Genomic DNA, 18,939 nt, shown 5'->3' with positions numbered 1-18,939 from the left:
GATCTTCGGACACTATCACCCCTGCTCTAATTATGGAGCATTAGGAGATCCTGGAGGACTTCCACAGATAGGGGGAATATTAACGTAGTTCTGGGCGGTGTGGGCGAGTATCAGCTTAGACCGCTGGGTGGAGGACATAATCTGAGACATATGACAATTCAAATTCAGTTACCCCTTAGCAGACCAATTTGTGGATTCTTCAGCCAGAAAAAGTGGTCAAAGTCTGAAAAATGGTAGACAGGCTGTCAGCTATTCAAGCCATAGAACCAGTTCTGCTTGCAGAATTGGTCTTGGGCAGATTACTCCATATACTTCATAGTGCCCAGAAAAGACTCAGAAAAATGGAGACTGATCCTGGACCTGAAGTCAGTCGATGCAGCCTTGAAGGTGTCACTTTTCCGCATGGAGACAATTTGGTCAGTTATTATGGCAGTCTCACTGGGGGAATTGCTGACCTCCTTGGATATGACGGAACCCTATCTTCATATTCTGATTTATCCAGCCCACAGAAGGTTCTTGAAATTTCACGTGCTGGAAATACTTCCCAGTTCTCTGCTCTTCCATTTGGACTGGCAACAGCGCCATACATCAAGGTGCAGGCGGCTCATCTCCCAAAGAAAAGAACTCAAGTATATCCTTACTTGGACAATTGGCTGATCAGGGCCCTGTCCAAAATGGAAGGAGAGTGTGTGGTGACTCAAAGTGGTCCAGCTGTTGCAGGAACTGGGTAGGATCTTCAACTTCCAAAAGAGTGAATTAGAGTCAGTTCAATAACTGGCGTACTTGGGAATATGCTTCGACACTGTGGAGGACCGTGTCTTTCTTCCCAACTCTTATAAAATAAAAGCAAGTGAAACAGATCTCAGACTTCTTGACGATGTCAACACCTCTGGCATAGGATTACCTCCAGATACTAGAGTCCATGACAGCAACCACAGAAGTGGTTCATTGGGCAAAGGCTCATATGCATCCCCTCCAGCATGCTCAGTTGTCCTGCTGGTCTCTTCAGACGGAGTCACTACAGAAGCCACTGGCATGGACGGTAGAAGCTCAGCGTAGCTTGTGTTGGTGGCTGAGACCAGAATCTCTGGAAAGAGGAGTGCTGCTCCGCATCTCTTCTTGGGCGATTTTGACAACTGATGCCAGCCTATAAAGATGGGGAGGACATTGCCTCGGTTACCAAGTCCAAGGCAGATGGAATCTGTCAGAGGAAGTGGTCCATAAACCGACCAGTGCTATGAGCCATTTAGCTCACCTTGCAAACTCTGGTGAGACACCTGGAAGGCAAAGCAGTCAGGGTGTTTTCAGACAATGTCATGGCAGTGGCTTATGTCAATCGGCAGGGAGGCACCAAAAGTGCTCCACTGAACCTGGAAGCCAAGCTGCTATTCATTGGGCAGAGCTCCATCCATAAGTGATTTCAGCAGCACATGTTGTGGGAGTAGACAATGTACAAAGCCAACTATCTCAGCAGGAAGATCTTGCCACAGGTCACTGTCCCAGAGGGCTTTCGACAGCATAGTAGGATGATGGAGGCTTTCAATGATAGGCTTCATGGTGTCAGCAGACAACAAGGTGACTCAATTTTTTTCAGCAGAAGAGCCAAACCAGAAAGTGAAGGCTTAGATGATCTAGTTCAATCTTGGCCAACACAAGGTCTGCTGTACATGTTTTTCCAGTGGTCCATGATAAGCCAGGTCATCTGTCGGATAGCAGACCATCATAGATGCGTGATCCTAGTGGCTGCAGACTGGAATTGGTATGGAGGCTTAGTGCGCCTGCAAAGAGACAAAGGTCTCAGGTGTAGACAGATTGTTTGTCTCAGGATCCAGTTCACCTACAGAATCTGGAATGCTTTGGGGTCTTATGGAATGGCTCTTGAGCACGCAGCCCTACTGTGGAAAGGCTATTCGGAGGTGGTTATTGCTACCCTCCTTAGAACAAAGATGCCAGCAAAAATCATGGCTTATGCTAATGCCCGTAGGTTGTTTCAACAGTGGTACACAAATGATCAGGTAGATCCTTGGAGAGCGCCGGTGTCAGTGGTTTTGGCTTTTCTGCAGGCTGGCCTAAAAAAGGGGCAAGCAGTAGGATCTCTTAAAGTGCAAGTTGTGGGTCTCTCATGCTTCAGAGCCCGAGTGGAAAAGGGTTCCTTGGCCTCACATCCAGATATAGTCAGATTTTGGAAGGGGACATTCAGGTTGAGACCTCCAGTAAGACAGATGTTTCCCCACATGGAACCTTAATATTGTCATGAGTGGCCTCAGCAAGGCACCCTTCGAGGCAGGAGGCATCCCTGCTGAATCTAACAATGAAACCGTAAATTAAACTCAATGTGGGGGAGGACATCATACAGATTGTTTGAAAAGTTGGGAACACTTTATATATGTTAATAAGCTAAAGAGATTGATAATATTAGAAACTATTTTTTTTTTTTAATTTCAATAATTTTATTGAATATTATAAGTAATAAACAAAAAGCAGTTGTTGAACTGGTTAACAGGAGGTGGGGTGGACAGATGATTACACAGTTGAAGCACAAGATGTGGATCTGGAATAACTTTATGTTATAAGAGACCCTAGAATCTGATACATAACATATATGATGTCCTCTCCCACAATGAATATAATTTAAGATTAAGTAAAAAATATATTTTTGTCTCAACCCTTTCTTTGTTTTTGATGTGGGAATCTAACAATGAAGGCAGTTTTTCTGATAGCCACAGCCTCCAAGAGGAGAGTGAGATATGGGTACTTTCTTGTAGGGAACCGTTCCTCAGTTTTACAGAAACAGGAGTTTTGCTCTGTATTGTCCCTTCATTTTTGCCGAAGGTGGTGTCATCTTTCCATATCTATCAAGAAGTCAGGTTACCCATCTTCCACAGCATGGGTTCCAAGAGGAGGGACAAATTGTTGACCTTGCTAGATGTACGGAGAAGTCTTTTTTTAATACCTGGAAATAACCAATGAGTTTTGTCTTTCAGATCATCTTTTTGTCCTAACCTATGCTGCGAGGCTAGGCAAGCTAGCATCTAAGGCAACCATCTCCAGATGGATTCATATGGCTACCTCATTAGTGTCCAATGGCTATGGAAAACAGCCACCATTTGCCCTGAAGGCCACTCTACTAGAGGTATGGCCTCATTGTGGGTGGAAACGAAGGCAATCCCTTCTAAAGAGATTTGTAGAGCAGCTACATGGTCCACTCTCCATACATTTATGAAATTTTATAGAGTGGATGTGGCAGCGAGAGAAGATTCCACTTTTAGATCCTCGGTGTTAAGGGCAGACTTGTTTGTCTCCCCCCAGACTCAGGAGATGGCTTTGAAACATCACATATTGTCAGGACCAATTCTCCCTCTATGGATTGGCCGGGTATATGCAAATTTTCTTTGTGTGTGAGCGACAAGTTCTAAAAGCTAACAATTTTCCAGATTTGTAAGTATTCAAGTTCAAGTTTCAAGTTTAATAAAATTTGATGGTTCGCCTATCAAATCTAAGCGAATTACATAGTAAAAAGGATAGTAGTATAAAACAGTAAAACAAGTTATTTTACATTAACAATTTTCAAAGGGCTATGACAGATTGACAATACAGACGAACTAAGAAACATTAGGAGAGGACATTAGGGAATAAAAGTTACAAATTGTTGTTTCCTCAAGGGAAGAAAGGGGTATGATATGGGTAGGACCAAACGATTAGGTTGGGGAAAATGTGTGAGGACTGGAGGAGGTGGAACTGAAGAATGTAAGTGACATCCTTCTGCAATCAACTCATGAGTACGATAATATCACCTATTGCCAGGACTTGTATGTCCTCCCAGAAAGAAGACTGAGGTAAGTACCTAACCTTTCCATACATCCAAAAGTACCAACTTTCTTCAGACCTGCGAGAACAGAAATATACATAGAACAGAAACAGTAAAACATCCTATGACTTACCTGAAGCTGTCCTGGTTCCTGAACTTTCCTGTCGCCTGGGAGCATCTGAATATCCTTGCATTGGTGGTGGGTAGGCAGAATTAGTCCATGTATTAAAAGATGGTAAATTATATGGCTGTGACCTGAAAAAAAAATGTTGCATTTAAAAGAGGAATTTACTGTTATTTTGAGAGTTCTCATACCATGTGATGGATGAGTTTGCTTCCCTTGCTTGTCACACAAGATGGAAAGCAAAACATTTCAGAACCAGTGAGCCTATCACTGGCCCTGGAGTCTCAATTTGCATTGTGTGTCTCTACAAAGGAAGACAAGTAAGATGAAGAGATCTGATTCACCAGATGAATTCAAACTTTGAATCTCTCTCTCTTTGTTAAATGACAGATTCTTATACGTTTTAACAGCACACAATTTCCAGGTCGATGTGAACATAAAAAGCACCATCATGAACAGCACAAGTTTAGATACAGTGGTAATTTTTGTTTTCAGCATACACCAAGGAATTGCCCTTTTTATTTTTAGAAAATTAAGGAGAAATGGCAGTTTTACACAAAAGCTCTGATTTATGATGAAATTAAGTCTGTATTTATAACATTATTCTTAAGGTGTTTATTTCATAAAGGTTTCTTATACAAGCCAGCTTTATACACAGAAAAAGGTTTTATTAAAATATGTTTATATGACCACATGTGCATATAAAAGTGTCTCGGAGGCAACAACAAACAGAAAATCCAACAGAACTGCAGTGAAATATCGAGTTGAAAACCAAAAACAAAAACTGCAGTAATGGTGTACAGGACACCAAGTCTTTAATAAATAATCATAAAAATAACATCATAAAACAGTTTGTATCCAAAAGGACTGATAAGACTGGACCCGACATGGTCTGTTTTTCGAAGAAACACTCCTTCCTCAGGGGTCCTAGAGTTTGTCAATACAAAAGAACCTGATAACAACTGGATAAAACTGGAATCAGCAGTGAATAGCCGTGAAAGCTCCTATGTGGTGCAGGGCAAAAAATGATGCAATTTGGACACAAGCACTCCTGAACATGCAGATTGGCATTGCAAGGTACACAGAGGGTTCATGAGCAGATTTACATCTCTTTCAGATCAAGGTGTTAAATTTGTCCATGGACATTTGTACTTTCTTGGGGCCGATTCTGGGAGCCTCTTTTATAATAATAATAATAATAACTTTATTCTTCTATACCGCCATAGTCGTGAGACTTCTAGGCGGTTCACACCGAATAGAGCTGGACAATCAGCGAAGTTGCAATGTGTTGAGATCCGGGATACAGTATACAGAAACTTACAAAAGCATATAGAAACTTACAAAAAAGTCCGGGATACAGCGTGTAGGGTCTTACAAAGAGCATATAGAGTCTTACAAAAAGGCAAAGATATACAGCATATGGAGTTTTACAACAGGCAGTGAAAAAATACAGCAAACAGAGTCTTAAAAAGGCAGCAGAAAAAATGTTATACATTTCAGATTTGAAAGCAGGAGTGGACATATGTAGTGTTGGGTGAAGATACTTTTTTAGGTGACAATTCTGTTGAATAAGGCAGTTTTTATGGCTTTTCTAAAGGCCTTATATGTCAATCTTGCTCCATTTAAGTAGCTGTCTAACCAGTGTTGTTGTTTGTTAGCTTGGTACATAAAAGTTCTATCCAGGAAGGTTTTGTATTTGCAGCCGGTAATGCTCGGGTATGCAAATAGTTTGCTGTTTCTGGTTTGTCTCGTAGGACTGTATAGAGTGAAGTGAGGAAGCAGGTATGTAGGAGCTAGTCCCCAAACCAGCTTGAAACATATGCAAGAGAACTTGAATATTATTTGTGCCTCCATTGGCAGCCAGTGAAGTAGTTTGTAGTAGGGGCTAATATGGTCACTCTTTTTCAATCCAAATATCAAGTGGACCGCTGTGTTTTGGACAATCCTAAGTTTCCTTACAGTTTTTTTAGGTATACCCATATTGCAGAAGTCCAGTGTTGAAAGCATTAGTGATTGCACTAGTAGTCTAAATGATAGAGGGTCAAAGTATTTTTTGATGGACCTTAATTTCCACAGTGTCAGGAAACATTTTTTTTTACTACTATGTTCATGTGTTCCACCATTGTCAAGTGGGTATCTAGTGTGACTCCCAATATTTTTATTGTTTTAGTAATCGGGTACGCATGATCTTTTATATGTAACGTTGTATTGGTAATTTTGTCTGTTGGGCTTGCAAGGAAGACTTTTGTTTTTTCTGTGTTTAGTTTCAGCTTGAAGTTTATTGTCCATTGTTCTATTTTGGTCATAATTTGAGAAATGTATTCTGAGGTCTCTTTCGTTATGCTGTTTACTGGGATTAAAATGGAAATGTCATCTGCATATATGTAGTGGATTAGGTTTAGCTTTTTTAGGAAGTGTCCTAGGGATGATATGTAGATGTTGAATAGAGTAGGTGATAGCGGTGAACCTTGAGGTACTCCTGAGGGGTTTTTCCAGGTGTTTGAGTACGTCCCTCCACTAATCACCCGGTAAAATCTCTTTTTTAGGAAACCCTGTAGCCAGTTTCTTACTCTTCCCGTGATTCCTATTCCGTCCAGGCAGTGTAGCATTATTTCGTGATCAACCAAGTCGAAAGCACTGCTGAAGTCTAGTTATAAAATCAGAGCACTTGTTCCTTTGCTAAATAAACCGTATAGGTGATTGAGGATCGAGGCCAGGACTGTCTCAGTGCTAAAACCTTTTCTGAATCCCGATTGGTGTTCACTGAGGATATTAAATTTGTCTAGATAGTCTACTAGCTCCAAATTGACTAGTCCTTCGAGCAGCTTGGTGAATAAGGGGATGCTTGTTATCAGTCTCTAGTTGGTTTTTAGGGCTAGTGAGTTTTTTTGGTCTTTTGGAATGGGTGTGATTAGAATGTGTCCCATTTCTTCGTGGAATGTTCCTTCAGCGAGAGTGGTTGCTATCCAGTTAAAAAGCACAGTTACTTACCGTAACAGGTGTTATCCAGGGACAGCAGGCAGATATTCTTGACTGATGGGTGACGGCACCGACGGATCCCCGGTACGGACACTTTTAGAGTGATTGCACTCTAAGAACTTGGAAAGTTCTAGAGGCCGCACCGCGCGTGCGCGAGTGCCTTCCCGCCCGACACAGGCGCGCGGTCCCCAGTTATGATAAGCCAGCTAAGAAGCCAACCCGGGGAGGTGGGTGGGACGCAAGAATATCTGCCTGCTGTCCCTGGATAACACCTGTTACGGTAAGTAACTGTGCTTTATCCCAGGACAAGCAGGCAGCATATTCTTGACTGATGGGTGACCTCCAAGCTAACAAAAAGAGGGATGGTGGGAAGGTTGGCCATTAGGAAAACAAATTTTGCAAAACAGATTGGCCGAAGTGTCCATCCCGTCTGGAGAAAGCGTCCAGACAATAATGAGATGTAAAAGTATGAACTGAGGACCAAGTGGCAGCTTTGCAGATTTCCTCAATAGGAGTGGAACGGAGGAACGCTACAGATGCTGCCATAGCTCGGACCCTATGGGCCGTGACAGAACCTTCCAGAGTCAGTCCGGAATGAGCATAACAAAATGAAATGCACGCTGCAAGCCAATTGGACAACGTACGTTTAGAAACAGGATGTCCTAGTTGTAATGAAAGGATAGATTTTCTGTCTCTGTCTATGAAAGGACACATTTGAAAAGGACACACATATTTTATGTCTTTTGTTCCTGCCTGTGCTGGAAGTAATCAAATGTAGAATGTTGGGTGTTTACTTTCTTAATGGTTTGGGAAGAGGTCATTTAATTTATGTTAACTAGGTTAGTTGTCTGAGACAGGAAGGCTCAACCCCCCACAGCTCTTAACACCTTTAAGATTTAAACAATGAAGTACATATCCTGCTCACGCACCCCTTCCCCTCTCTTGTCCATCCCCTTTTGTTGTGATAGTTACCACTGACCCATGTAACAGATATATAAATGTTTTGCAGACTCATAATAAATCAGGCAAAAATCTCTTTAGAAAACTGGCTATCTATATTTCTTTCTAAGGGGAATTGCCTCCAGATGACAGAATGTGATTTCGGGACCTAGAAATGGATCTTGTCCGTTTCAATTTGGGGGCTACGTCCGTGATGGACTTGACATTACCAATATTTTGTGAGTATTTCTGAATTTTGAATTCTGTTCTTTAATACTCACAGGTATTGGCATCATGTTCCAACCCTTTATTTAAATTGTAGGGTTTTCGGTAAACCCGCCGCGGTTACTGTCCTTTTGGCAAGGACACTGTCCTTTTGGTAAGGACAAATATTAATGTGGAGTTTTCGGTAAATTCCCGCCGTGAAAATAAGCAGCTGCCATTCTTTCGGGAAGAATGAAATTAAGTGAAGACTTTTGGAAAGTCTCTATTGTGGAGTTATAGAAACGTCTGCACATTCTGTCATCTGTACCATTCTTTGCATGCGCTTTTCTCGTCTATCGCTTAGATAAGATTTTATAGAGTATAAGATTATATTGTATATTATTAATGTACCTCGCTTATTAGGTAAGGTAAGCGAAAATTTCTGCATTGTTACATTGTTTTTTTTTATTGAAAAAATTCCTGCATTGTGATATTGTTTTTCTAATGGGTCATAAAGACACTTAGGATTTTCCACCTCCTAGACAGATGAGACTTTGTTCGCTTCAGTAATAATAATAATAATGGTAATGGCTTTGTTCTTCTATACCGCCACAATCTTGCGACTCTGGGCGGTTTGCATTTAAGAGAGCTGAACATTCAGCGATTTACAATATGTAGAGGGAGTACAGAGTACACAGACTATTGGGAATCAAAATTACAAAATATAATGTTTGCTAAGAATTTCGGAGCTGACCTGTAAAGAAAAATCACAGCTTTCCTGAGAAAAAAAAAAAGGGAAAAAAATTACAATGTACAGTTTGTTTAGAGATTCAGAAACAGCAAGAATTAGGATTTCAGAAAGCAATGTGAAAAAAAAAGAGTACTTGGTGAGGTTCTGTTTAGGTGACCTATCTGTCCAATAGGGTAGTTTTTATGGGTTTTCTAAAGGCATTGTAGGTCAGTTCGGCTTTATTAATGTGACTGTCTAGCCAATGTTGTGGTTTATTTGCTTGGAGCATGAAGGTTCTGTCCAGAAAGGTTTTGTATTTACAATTGGTTATGCTTGGGTTTGTAGAAACATATGCAGGAGAACTTGAATAATATTCTTGCCTCGACTGACAGCCAGTGCAGTGGTTTGTGGTGGGGATGACATGGTCATTCTTTTTTTTAATCCATATATCAAGCGGACAGCTGAGTTCTGAATGATACCCAAATAAACGATATTACAATAGTCCAGGGTAGAAAGCACTAGTGATTGCACTAGTAATCTAAACGAAGGTCTTTTATATGTAGCGTTGAATTGGTAATTTTATCCGTTGGGCTTGCAAGGAAGATTTTTGTTTTTTCTGTGTTAAGTTTCAGTTTGAAGTTGCTTGTCCAATGTTCTATTTCAGTCATTATATGAGTAATGTATTTTGAGATTTCATTTGTTATGCTGTTAGGATGGAGATGTCGTCTGCATATATTGTGGCGGGCCCGGGGTTAAGCCTAGCGCTGGCAACCCAGCTCCCGCCCCAGGCGTGGGGACCAGGCGCTCCCAGGAGGATTCCCACTGGGAAACAGTGAAATAATTAGTGGAGGCTGCGTTAGTGGTAAAGTTCAGCTTTTCTTTATTTCCCTCAGTTTGCAGCACTGGGGTTCCAGCAGTCCCTCTGTGTTGAGGAGACTTGGACAAAAGCATACTTTCATACAGTCCAGCCTGCTGTCCAGGCAGAAAAGCAAAAAAAAAAAAAATAAAACCAAAAACGTTTTCTCCTGATTTTGCTTTTTCTGTTTGAGAAATCTTTAGGAGGCTTTAGCACTGTTCCACCTGAGGCCCAGTGCCCCCACTGCCCCAAACTCCCAGGGTAGGGTTAGGGAACTTTATTACCCAACCATTTCAGACTGCTCTTAAGGGTTAAGAATTCTCGGGACTCTAAGTTCCGTGCAAGCTTTCGGGAGAGGTTAATTACAGGTTCTCACCTCCGGCTTTCCTCTCAGGCTCTAAGTAATTTATTCATACTAGTTCACAGTTAGACTAAGGGAGAAAGAACGCTATGGTTTCTGTCCTTGCCTCTCTGCCTTGCCCTACCTGTTGGCTCTTGGTGATGGGCACAGGGTTGCTGGGCAGTTTCCTGGGCTTAGGAATAGGGACAACCCTTTGCAAGGCAGGGTTTAAAACCGGGTTTAAACTGCTGACAGGCACTTCCCTGTCACAATATGTATTGGATCAGGTTTGGTTTTTGCAGTGGGTGTCCTAGAGCTGATTCTGTGGCAGTCATTGTCCTTTGTTGTAGTGACAAGCAGGCTGACTAGTTTTCAGCACTGTCTGTAGGCCAGTAGGTTTCAGGTTTGTTTGGGGAACTTACAGAAACAAAATGAAAAAGGGTAGAAATACATTTGTGTAATTATTAAAACAGACAGTCAGAAAGGCATATATTTAAAAACAAAGCAAAACAAATTATAATGAAAAAGAAAGAGAAGGATGAAAACAAAAGGGAGGAAACAAAAAATAAATAATCTAGCACTTTGTAGAAAAGATTAAAATGAATAAGAAAAGCAAGGAGCAAAGTCCCATTACAGTCCTTAAAAGGACTATTATACTCCAAATGCGTCTTTAAAAAGAAAGGCCTTCAAGCTAGTTTTAAATTTATCAAGTGATGAACTTTATTAGTATGCACGGTGCCAAGGTGTTTTAAAGAGGGAATGGATATCAGGTTTTGATAAGAAGAATGTAATGTGCGATGCAGGTTGTGGGAGATTAATAACCTGTTGATGAAATCAGGTAGACCGGAAGCTATGGTTTTATGTATCAAGTTTCAAGTTTATTAGGTGACATGATCAAATTTTTGAGCTTTTAAGGTGAAATGATTTTAATGGCAGTATTCTGAATAATTTGGAGGCAATTGTCTTAAAGAGGGTCAGGATAAATTAACTTTAATTAATACAGGTGCCAGAAAGCACAGTTACTTACCGTAACAGGTGTTATCCAGGGACAGCAGGCAGATATTCTTGACTGATGGGTGACGGCACCGACGGAGCCCCGGTACGGACACTTTTAGAGTGATTGCACTCTAAGAACTTGGAAAGTTCTGGAGACCGCACCGCGCATGCGCGAGTGCCTTCCCGCCCGACCCCGACGCGCGGTCCCTCAGTTAAGATAAGCCAGCTAAGAAGCCAACCCGGGGAGGTGGGTGGGACGCAAGAATATCTGCCTGCTGTCCCTGGATAACACCTGTTACGGTAAGTAACTGTGCTTTATCCCAGGACAAGCAGGCAGCATATTCTTGACTGATGGGTGACCTCCAAGCTAACAAAAAGAGGGATGGAGGGAAGGTTGGCCATTAGGAAAACAAATTTTGTAAAACAGATTGGCCGAAATGTCCATCCCGTCTGGAGAAAGCATCCAGACAGTAATGAGATGTAAAAGTATGGACTGAGGACCACGTAGCAGCTTTGCAGATTTCCTCAATGGGCGTGGAACGAAGGAAAGCTACAGATGCTGCCATAGCTCTAATTCTATGTGCCGTGACAGAACCTTCCAGTGTCAGTCCGGACTGAGCATAGCAGAATGAAATGCACGCAGCAAGCCAATTAGATAGCGTACGCTTAGAAACAGGACGTCCCAATTTATTCGGATCAAAGGACAGAAAAAGTTGGGGAGATGATCTGTGGGGCTTAGTGCGATCTAAATAGAAAGCTAAAGCCCGCTTACAATCCAAAGTATGAAGAGCCTGTTCTCCAGGATGGGAGTGAGGTTTAGGGAAAAAAACAGGTAGAACAATAGATTGGTTGAGATGGAACTCAGAAACAACCTTAGGGAGAAACTTTGGATGTGTACGTAGAACCACCTTGTCGTGATGAAAGACAGTGAAAGGTGGATCAGAAACTAGTGCATGTAGCTCACTGACCCTCCTGGCAGAGGTGAGAGCAATAAGAAAAAGTACCTTCCAAGTAAGAAACTTGAAAGAGGTAGTAGCCAAGGGTTCGAATGGAGGCTTCATCAAGGCGGAAAGAACCACGTTCAGATCCCAGATCACCGGAGGTGCTTTGAGAGGTGGTTTCAGATTGAAAAGACCTCGCATGAATCTGGAGACCAGGGGATGAGCTGAAAGGAGTTTCCCCTGGACCGGCTCATGAAAGGCCGTAATGGCACTGAGATGAACTCTGATGGAAGTAGACTTGAGACCAGAAGTAGACAGAGAAAGCAGATAATCCAATAGAGGTTCCACTGCAAGAGACTTGGGGTCATGATGATGTAGGAGACACCAAGAAGAAAACCTCGTCCACTTTTGATGGTAACATTGTAGAGTGGCTGGTTTCCTGGATGCGTCCAGGATGGAGCGAACAGGCTGAGACAGCAAAAGATCAGTTGAAGTCAGCCCGAGAGATACCAAGCTGTCAGGTGTAGAGACTGCAGGTTGGGATGGAGGAGGGTTTCCTGATCCTGTGTAAGCAGAGAAGGAAACAGTGGAAGTAGAAATGGATCCCTGGAACTGAGTTGAAGTAGAAGGGAGAACCAATGTTGTCTGGGCCACCTTGGAGCTATCAGGATCATGGTGGCCCGTTCCCTCTTTAGTTTGAACAAGGTCCGAAGCATGAGAGGCAGAGGAGGGAAAGCATAAAGGAATAGATTGGACCAATCCAGAAGAAATGCATCCGCTGCCAGACGGTGAGGAGAGTAAAGTCTGGAGCAGAATTGGGGCAACTGATGATTGTGAGGAGCTGCAAAAAGGTCCACCTGAGGAGTGCCCCATTGTGCAAAGATGGACTGTAGAGTCGATGGGTCGAGAGTCCATTCGTGGGGTTGGAGAACTCTGCTGAGCTTGTCCGCTAGGAAGTTCTGTTCTCCTTGAATATAAATCGCTTTCAGGAATAAGCGGCGCGAGGATGCCCAAGACCAGATTTTCTGGGCTTCCTGGCATAAGAGGCGAGAGCCCGTTCCCCCTTGCTTGTTGATGTAGTACATGGCCACTTGGTTGTCTGTGCAAAGTAGAAGGACTTGAGGAAATAGAAGGTGTTGGAAGGCCTTGAGGGCATAGAACATTGCCCTGAGTTCCAGGAAATTGATGTGATGCTTCTTTTCCTGGGGAGTCCAAAGGCCCTGAGTTTGGAACTCGTTCAGATGGGCTCCCCATGCATAAGGGGAGGCGTCGGTGGTGATGACCAGATGATGAGGAGGCAGATGGAACAGAAGGCCCCTGGAGAGATTTGAGGATATCAACCACCATTGCAGAGACTGACGAAGAGACGATGTCACAGATATGTGTCGTGAGCAAGAGTCTGTCGCTTGAGACCACTGAAGAGCCAGGGTCCATTGGGGAGTGCGCAGGTGAAGCCGTGCCAGGGGTGTGACATGAACTGTGGAGGCCATGTGACCCAAGAGAATCATCATCTGCTTTGCCGAAATGGAGTGCTGGGAGAGCACCTGCTGACAGAGCGATTGGAGGTTGTGAAGACGGTTGTCCGGCAAGAAAGCTCTCATCTGGACCGTGTCCAGTACCGCTCCAATGAATTGAAGTCTCTGCGTAGGCAGAAGGTGAGACTTGGGTATATTGATTTCGAACCCCAGTAGTTGTAGAAAAAAGATGGTCTGGTTGGTGGCCAGAAGAACAGTCTGAGATGAAATGGCCTTGATTAACCAATCGTCCAGGTAGGGAAAAACCTGAAGGTGGTGGGAGCGTAGAAACGCTGCCACCACTACCAGACATTTTGTGAACACTCTTGGAGAGGAGGCAAGACCGAAGGGGAGCACTCTGTATTGGTAATGACAGTGATTTATCATGAAGCGAAGGTACTGTCTGGAGGCCGGATGAATTGGAATGTGAGTGTAGGCCTCTTTGAGATCGAGAGAGCATAGCCAGTCGTTGTGATCGAGGAGAGGATAAAGCGTAGCTAGAGATAGCATCTTGAATTTTTCTTTGACCAAACATTTGTTTAGATCTCGCAGATCTAGAATTGGTCTGAGGTCTCCTGTTTTCTTGGGGACTAGAAAATACCGGGAGTAGAATCCTTGCCCTCTTTGGTCCAGAGGAACTTCCTCTATGGCGTTCAGAAGTAGGAGGGACTGAACCTCCTGACAAAGGAGGGCAGATTGAGGAGTGTGCAAAGCAGACTCTTTTGGTAGACTTTGGCCCGGAAGGGTGTGAAAGTTGAGAGAGTAGCCGTGGCGGATGATGTTGAGGACCCACTGGTCCGAAGTGATAACTTCCCACCGGCTGAGAAAGAAAGACAGTCGTCCTCCTATCGGTTGAGGGAGGAGAGGAGATGGTTGAACGCTGGCTATGCCCTCGAGTATTAAGTCAAAAGGGCTGGGTCGATTTTTGTGGAGGAGGCTGCTTAGCTGGTTGTTGCTGCTGAGGCCTAGGTGTTTGCCGCTGCTGTTGACGCTGCCTCCTAGGTTGTTGAGTGGAAGGCTGCAAGGGGCGAGCCACAAAACGCCTCTGATAGGCCGTTTGCTGTCTGAATGGCCTAGAAGGTGGAGGTTTCTTCTTGGTCTTAAGAAGGGTATCCCAGCGGGTTTCATGAGCCGAGAGCTTCTGGGTCGTTGAGTCCATAGAATCTCCGAACAGCTCATCCCCCAAACATGGGGCATTAGCCAACCGGTCTTGATGATTAACATCAAGCTCAGAGACTCTGAGCCAAGCCAAACGGCGCATGGCTACAGATATGGCTGTTGCTCTAGAGGTAAGCTCAAAAGTGTCATATATAGATCTTACCATGAATTTCCTGAGCTGGAAAAGAGCTGAAGAGCACTGATGAAAAGCCTCACGATTCCCCACAGGAAGGTACTGCTCAAAGGAAGCCATGGTGGTAAGGAGATGCTTTAAATAAAACGAAAAATGAAAAGCATAGTTACCAGAACGATTAGCAAGCATCGCATTCTGGTAAAGTCGCTTACCGAATTTGTCCATGGCTTTACCCTCTCTGCCAGGAGGGACAGAGGCATAGACACTAGCTCCTAAGGACTTCTTGAGGGTGGATTCTACAAGAAGAGACTCATGAGAAAGCTGTGGTTTATCAAAACCAGGAATAGGGATTACTTTATAAAGGGAATCCAATTTGCGAGGGGCTCCCGGGATAGTAAGAGGAGTCTCCAGATTCTTGTAAAAGGTCTCCCTCAGGATGTCATGTAAAGGGAGTTTCAAGAATTCCTTTGGAGGCTGGTCAAAATCAAGAGCGTCCAGAAAAGCTTTGGACTTTTTAGACTCAGCCTCCAAAGGAATAGAAAGAGATTCACACATATCTCTTAAAAAAGAAGAGAAAGAGGTGGAATCAGGTTTGGAGGAAATATCCTGCAGAACAGGCTCGTCTTCCTCTGATGAACACTCCCCTTCTGACTGAAGAGGTTCTTCAGAGTCGCCCCACAGATCAGGGTCTCGAACATGGGGACCACGGTCCCGAGACTCAGGGGTGGATGGTTCTCGGTGTCGGGACTTCTGCACCGACTTACCCGACCTCACCAACGCGGTACCGGGCGATGTTATCGGTCGCACCGGAGCCGATGTCTGTACCGATTGATGATGAGACCTAGGCTCCGGTGCGAGGACAGGCATCGATGCCGATGAGGTCAAGTGTACCGGTACCGAAGGAGTGGATGGTGACACTACAGACTGTTCCACGATCGGTACCGGTTGCTCAGTGGGGACCGATACCGGAGGGCTCGGTGTCAGGAGAGCTGGAAGGAGTTGTTTGAGCTGTTCCTTCAGCTGTACCTGCAAGATGGCCGCAATGCGATCATCAAGTGAGGGCACCGGTACCGCTTTTTTCTTCTGCGGTACCTGCGGTGCCGCTCGACGCCCCGGAGATGAGGAGCCCGATGTCGAGGGACTCACCTCAATAGGGGCGGAGCGCTTCCGCTGGCGCCTCACGGTCGGCAGGATTGGGCTCTCTGCAATGGAGACCGGAGGACGTTCCAGCGGGGAAGGCTTCTTAGCCGGCTTACCTGCATGCTGCGACGCCGACGCGGTATCGCGTGGCGTCGATGAGGTGGGTGCCGACGAAACAGGTACCGAGACCGGCGCCGAAGACGCGGGGTCGGACATGTCGGTGCCGAAAAACAGTCTCTGTTGTATCTGTCGATTTTTAAGAGTCCGCTTTTTCAAAGTGGCGCAGCGGGTGCAGGTAGAGGCCTGATGTTCCGGACCCAGACACTGAAGGCACCAGTTGTGCGGGTCTGTCAGGGAAATAGGCCGTGCACACCGCTGGCACTTCTTGAACCCGGGCTGGGGGGGCATGAACGTAAAAACGGCTTCTGCCAAATCGAAGGCCGAGGCCTCGATGATGGCAGTAGGCCCCGCCGGGTCAAATCAAAAAACTTGACAAAAACGAGAGAAAATGTTTTTTTTTTTTTTTTTTTAAAGAAAAAAGGAAAGGGCAAAAAGAACCCGAAAAAGTTTACGCGAGCGGGAAGGCGAATGAAAAAAATATTTCAACAGCCGTTGAAAATGCGACTTCTTAGCTCCGCGGAAACTAAGAAACTGAGGGACCGCGCGTCGGGGTCGGGCGGGAAGGCACTCGCGCATGCGCGGTGCGGTCTCCAGAACTTTCCAAGTTCTTAGAGTGCAATCACTCTAAAAGTGTCCGTACCGGGGCTCCGTCGGTGCCGTCACCCATCAGTCAAGAATATGCTGCCTGCTTGTCCTGGGATAATTAATTTTACAGATAGAGCAAGAAAAATATGGAAATTTGTGAGATTCAAGTTTCAAGTTTATTTTTAACTTATTGAATAGCTTAATTTAATTTGCTAAGCGATTTACAAATCAAGTTTCAAGTTTCAGGTTTATTATTTTTCTTGATTAATCGCTTAATCAAATTCTAAGCGATGAACATATTAAAATATAGTCAAATAAGGACAATACAATACAAAAACAAACTTTAAATAATAACATTGGGTAAAATAAATTTTCCTAAATCCTGCTCATTCCGCAGATAAATGGGAAGATCGTTCCAAGTTTGAGGAGCAGTTACAAAAAAAAAAAAAAAAAAAAATAATAAATTGACGTCTAGTGTTAATAATTTTAAGTGATAGAATGGTTAATAAGTTTTGCTCATTAGACCTCAGGGTTCTGTTTGAATGATAAGGAATTAAATGTTTAAATATGAATGCTGGGGTCTTATGAAGAAGAGATTTAAAAACAAGCAGACAGAGTTTGTACGTTATCCGAAATTAACTGGAAGCCAATGTGCATCTATCAAAAGGGGTGTAACATGGTCATATTTTCTAGACTTAGTGATGAGTTTAAGGGATATGTTCTGACATAGGAATTTTGCAATAGATCGTATCCTACGTAATCTGTAAAATGTAGATTTAATTATAGTGCTAATATGATCATAAAAAACAAAAGGTGTACACATATGCTTATTTATAGTAAATTACATGAGCCTGACATATTGACATACAAACTAACAGATGCATAAGGAAGAAAGGGCAGAACTACAATTGTATTAATAGAACACAAGGGAAGACGTGAATGGTGAGGGCAATAGGAATAGGGAATAAATAAATTAAAGGCGTCTTTAAAAAGGAAGCTCTTCAGATTGCTTTTAAAATGGTTTAGGTCATTTTCTTCTTCAATAATTTTTTATAATTGTTTCTAATCCTACAAGTTTATATCTTGGTGAGAAAAGTGGCACACTCACCCCTGAGATAGAAGGGAAGTCCAGAAACTAAACAGAAATTTTCCTACAGACCAAAGTGCCAGGTGCCAAGAGCTAATTCAGTGGGAGAACTAATTCAGAATGAATTTACCTACCTATTTTACTTTCAGTGATGGAATTGTTAAGAGTTTTTGATTAATGGATCTTAAATAAAGTGATATACTATGGGGAGTAAATAGTTATTAATGAATTGGGGTTCGTTCAAAGACAGTGTTTTAAAAACTAAAAGTAGGATTTTAAAGGTAATGCGATGAGTAACAGGAATCCAATGTGATTCGATTAGGATTGCAGACAGAGCTTGATAGGTGTGGAAGAGGCTTAATGAGTCTTAGTGCCCATGCAAATATGGATTCCCTACTTATTCAGACTTTCCTTTCTAACCTCCGTTCTCCTTTGCAGATTCTGGTCAAACAAATGATTTCAGAATGGCCCACTAGTTCTCGTGCATAATTTCAGATTGAAAAAAGGAGCAGTGCGGGGTTTGAACCCCCAAGCCTCAGGTTCCTTAGGCTGTAGCGCTAACCACTACGCAACACTCTCCTATGCTTTGAGATCTCTAAGCCTCGGGAAATCCTGCATTATTAGGGCCAGCTACCTACCTGGGGACCGCGCCTGTCCGCTCCTCGCGGAAGGGATCACGGGTTTCGTAGCGGGCGGGCCCCTGTCTCCGATTGAGATGGTAATAATCCATATAGAAGTACTGGATGTTTTAATTGCGGAGACCCTGGTCACTGGCTTAATCAATGCCCATCTGGCCGGTGCCCAAAGCCGCCCTTCGGACGGACTTTGGTGCAAAGAGGGGAAATCCTGTATACCAGCTGCCCTTGTTATTGTTGACATGTTCTCCCGATAACCTGAAGTTTTTTCCTACTACAAATGAAACTGCTCAGACTATGGTGAACATTTTACTTCGTGAAATCATCCCTAGGTGGGGATGTCCCACACACATCAACAGATAATGGTCCTGCCTTCACTGCCAGAGTATGCAAAGATTTAGCTATCGCATTCCGCATTGAGTGGAAATTTCATCTCCCATATCACCCACAGAGTTTCGGTATTGTCGAACGCATGAACAAGACTATTAAAGATTAAATCTGGAAAGCCACAGCTGGCACATTTGTGAATGGAAAAAATTCCTTCCTATTGTTTTAGCTGAAATTAGGATGTTGCAAAATTAAAATGTGTTTTTCTTTTCTTTTTCTTAGCAGCGGTTCGGATGTATGCATGCCCATCCCAGTTTTGGCAC

At 43.5% G+C, this 18,939-nt stretch overlaps 1 protein-coding gene across 1 annotated transcript in view; it reads right to left on the bottom strand.

Annotated features, from left to right (window-relative positions):
* Window positions 1-18,939, bottom strand: part of SARAF (store-operated calcium entry associated regulatory factor) — an 81,194-nt gene that overhangs the window by 15,629 nt on the left and 46,626 nt on the right. The window contains exon 5 of the mRNA XM_033915703.1: window positions 3,942-4,063. Within this exon, the coding sequence (XP_033771594.1) occupies window positions 3,942-4,063 (122 nt within the window). The remainder of the gene's footprint in view (window positions 1-3,941; window positions 4,064-18,939) is intronic.

This window comes from Geotrypetes seraphini, chromosome 1, assembly GCF_902459505.1.
Source record: "Geotrypetes seraphini chromosome 1, aGeoSer1.1, whole genome shotgun sequence".
NCBI lineage: Eukaryota > Metazoa > Chordata > Amphibia > Gymnophiona > Dermophiidae > Geotrypetes > Geotrypetes seraphini.
This window is presented reverse-complemented; position numbering and strand designations above follow the sequence as displayed.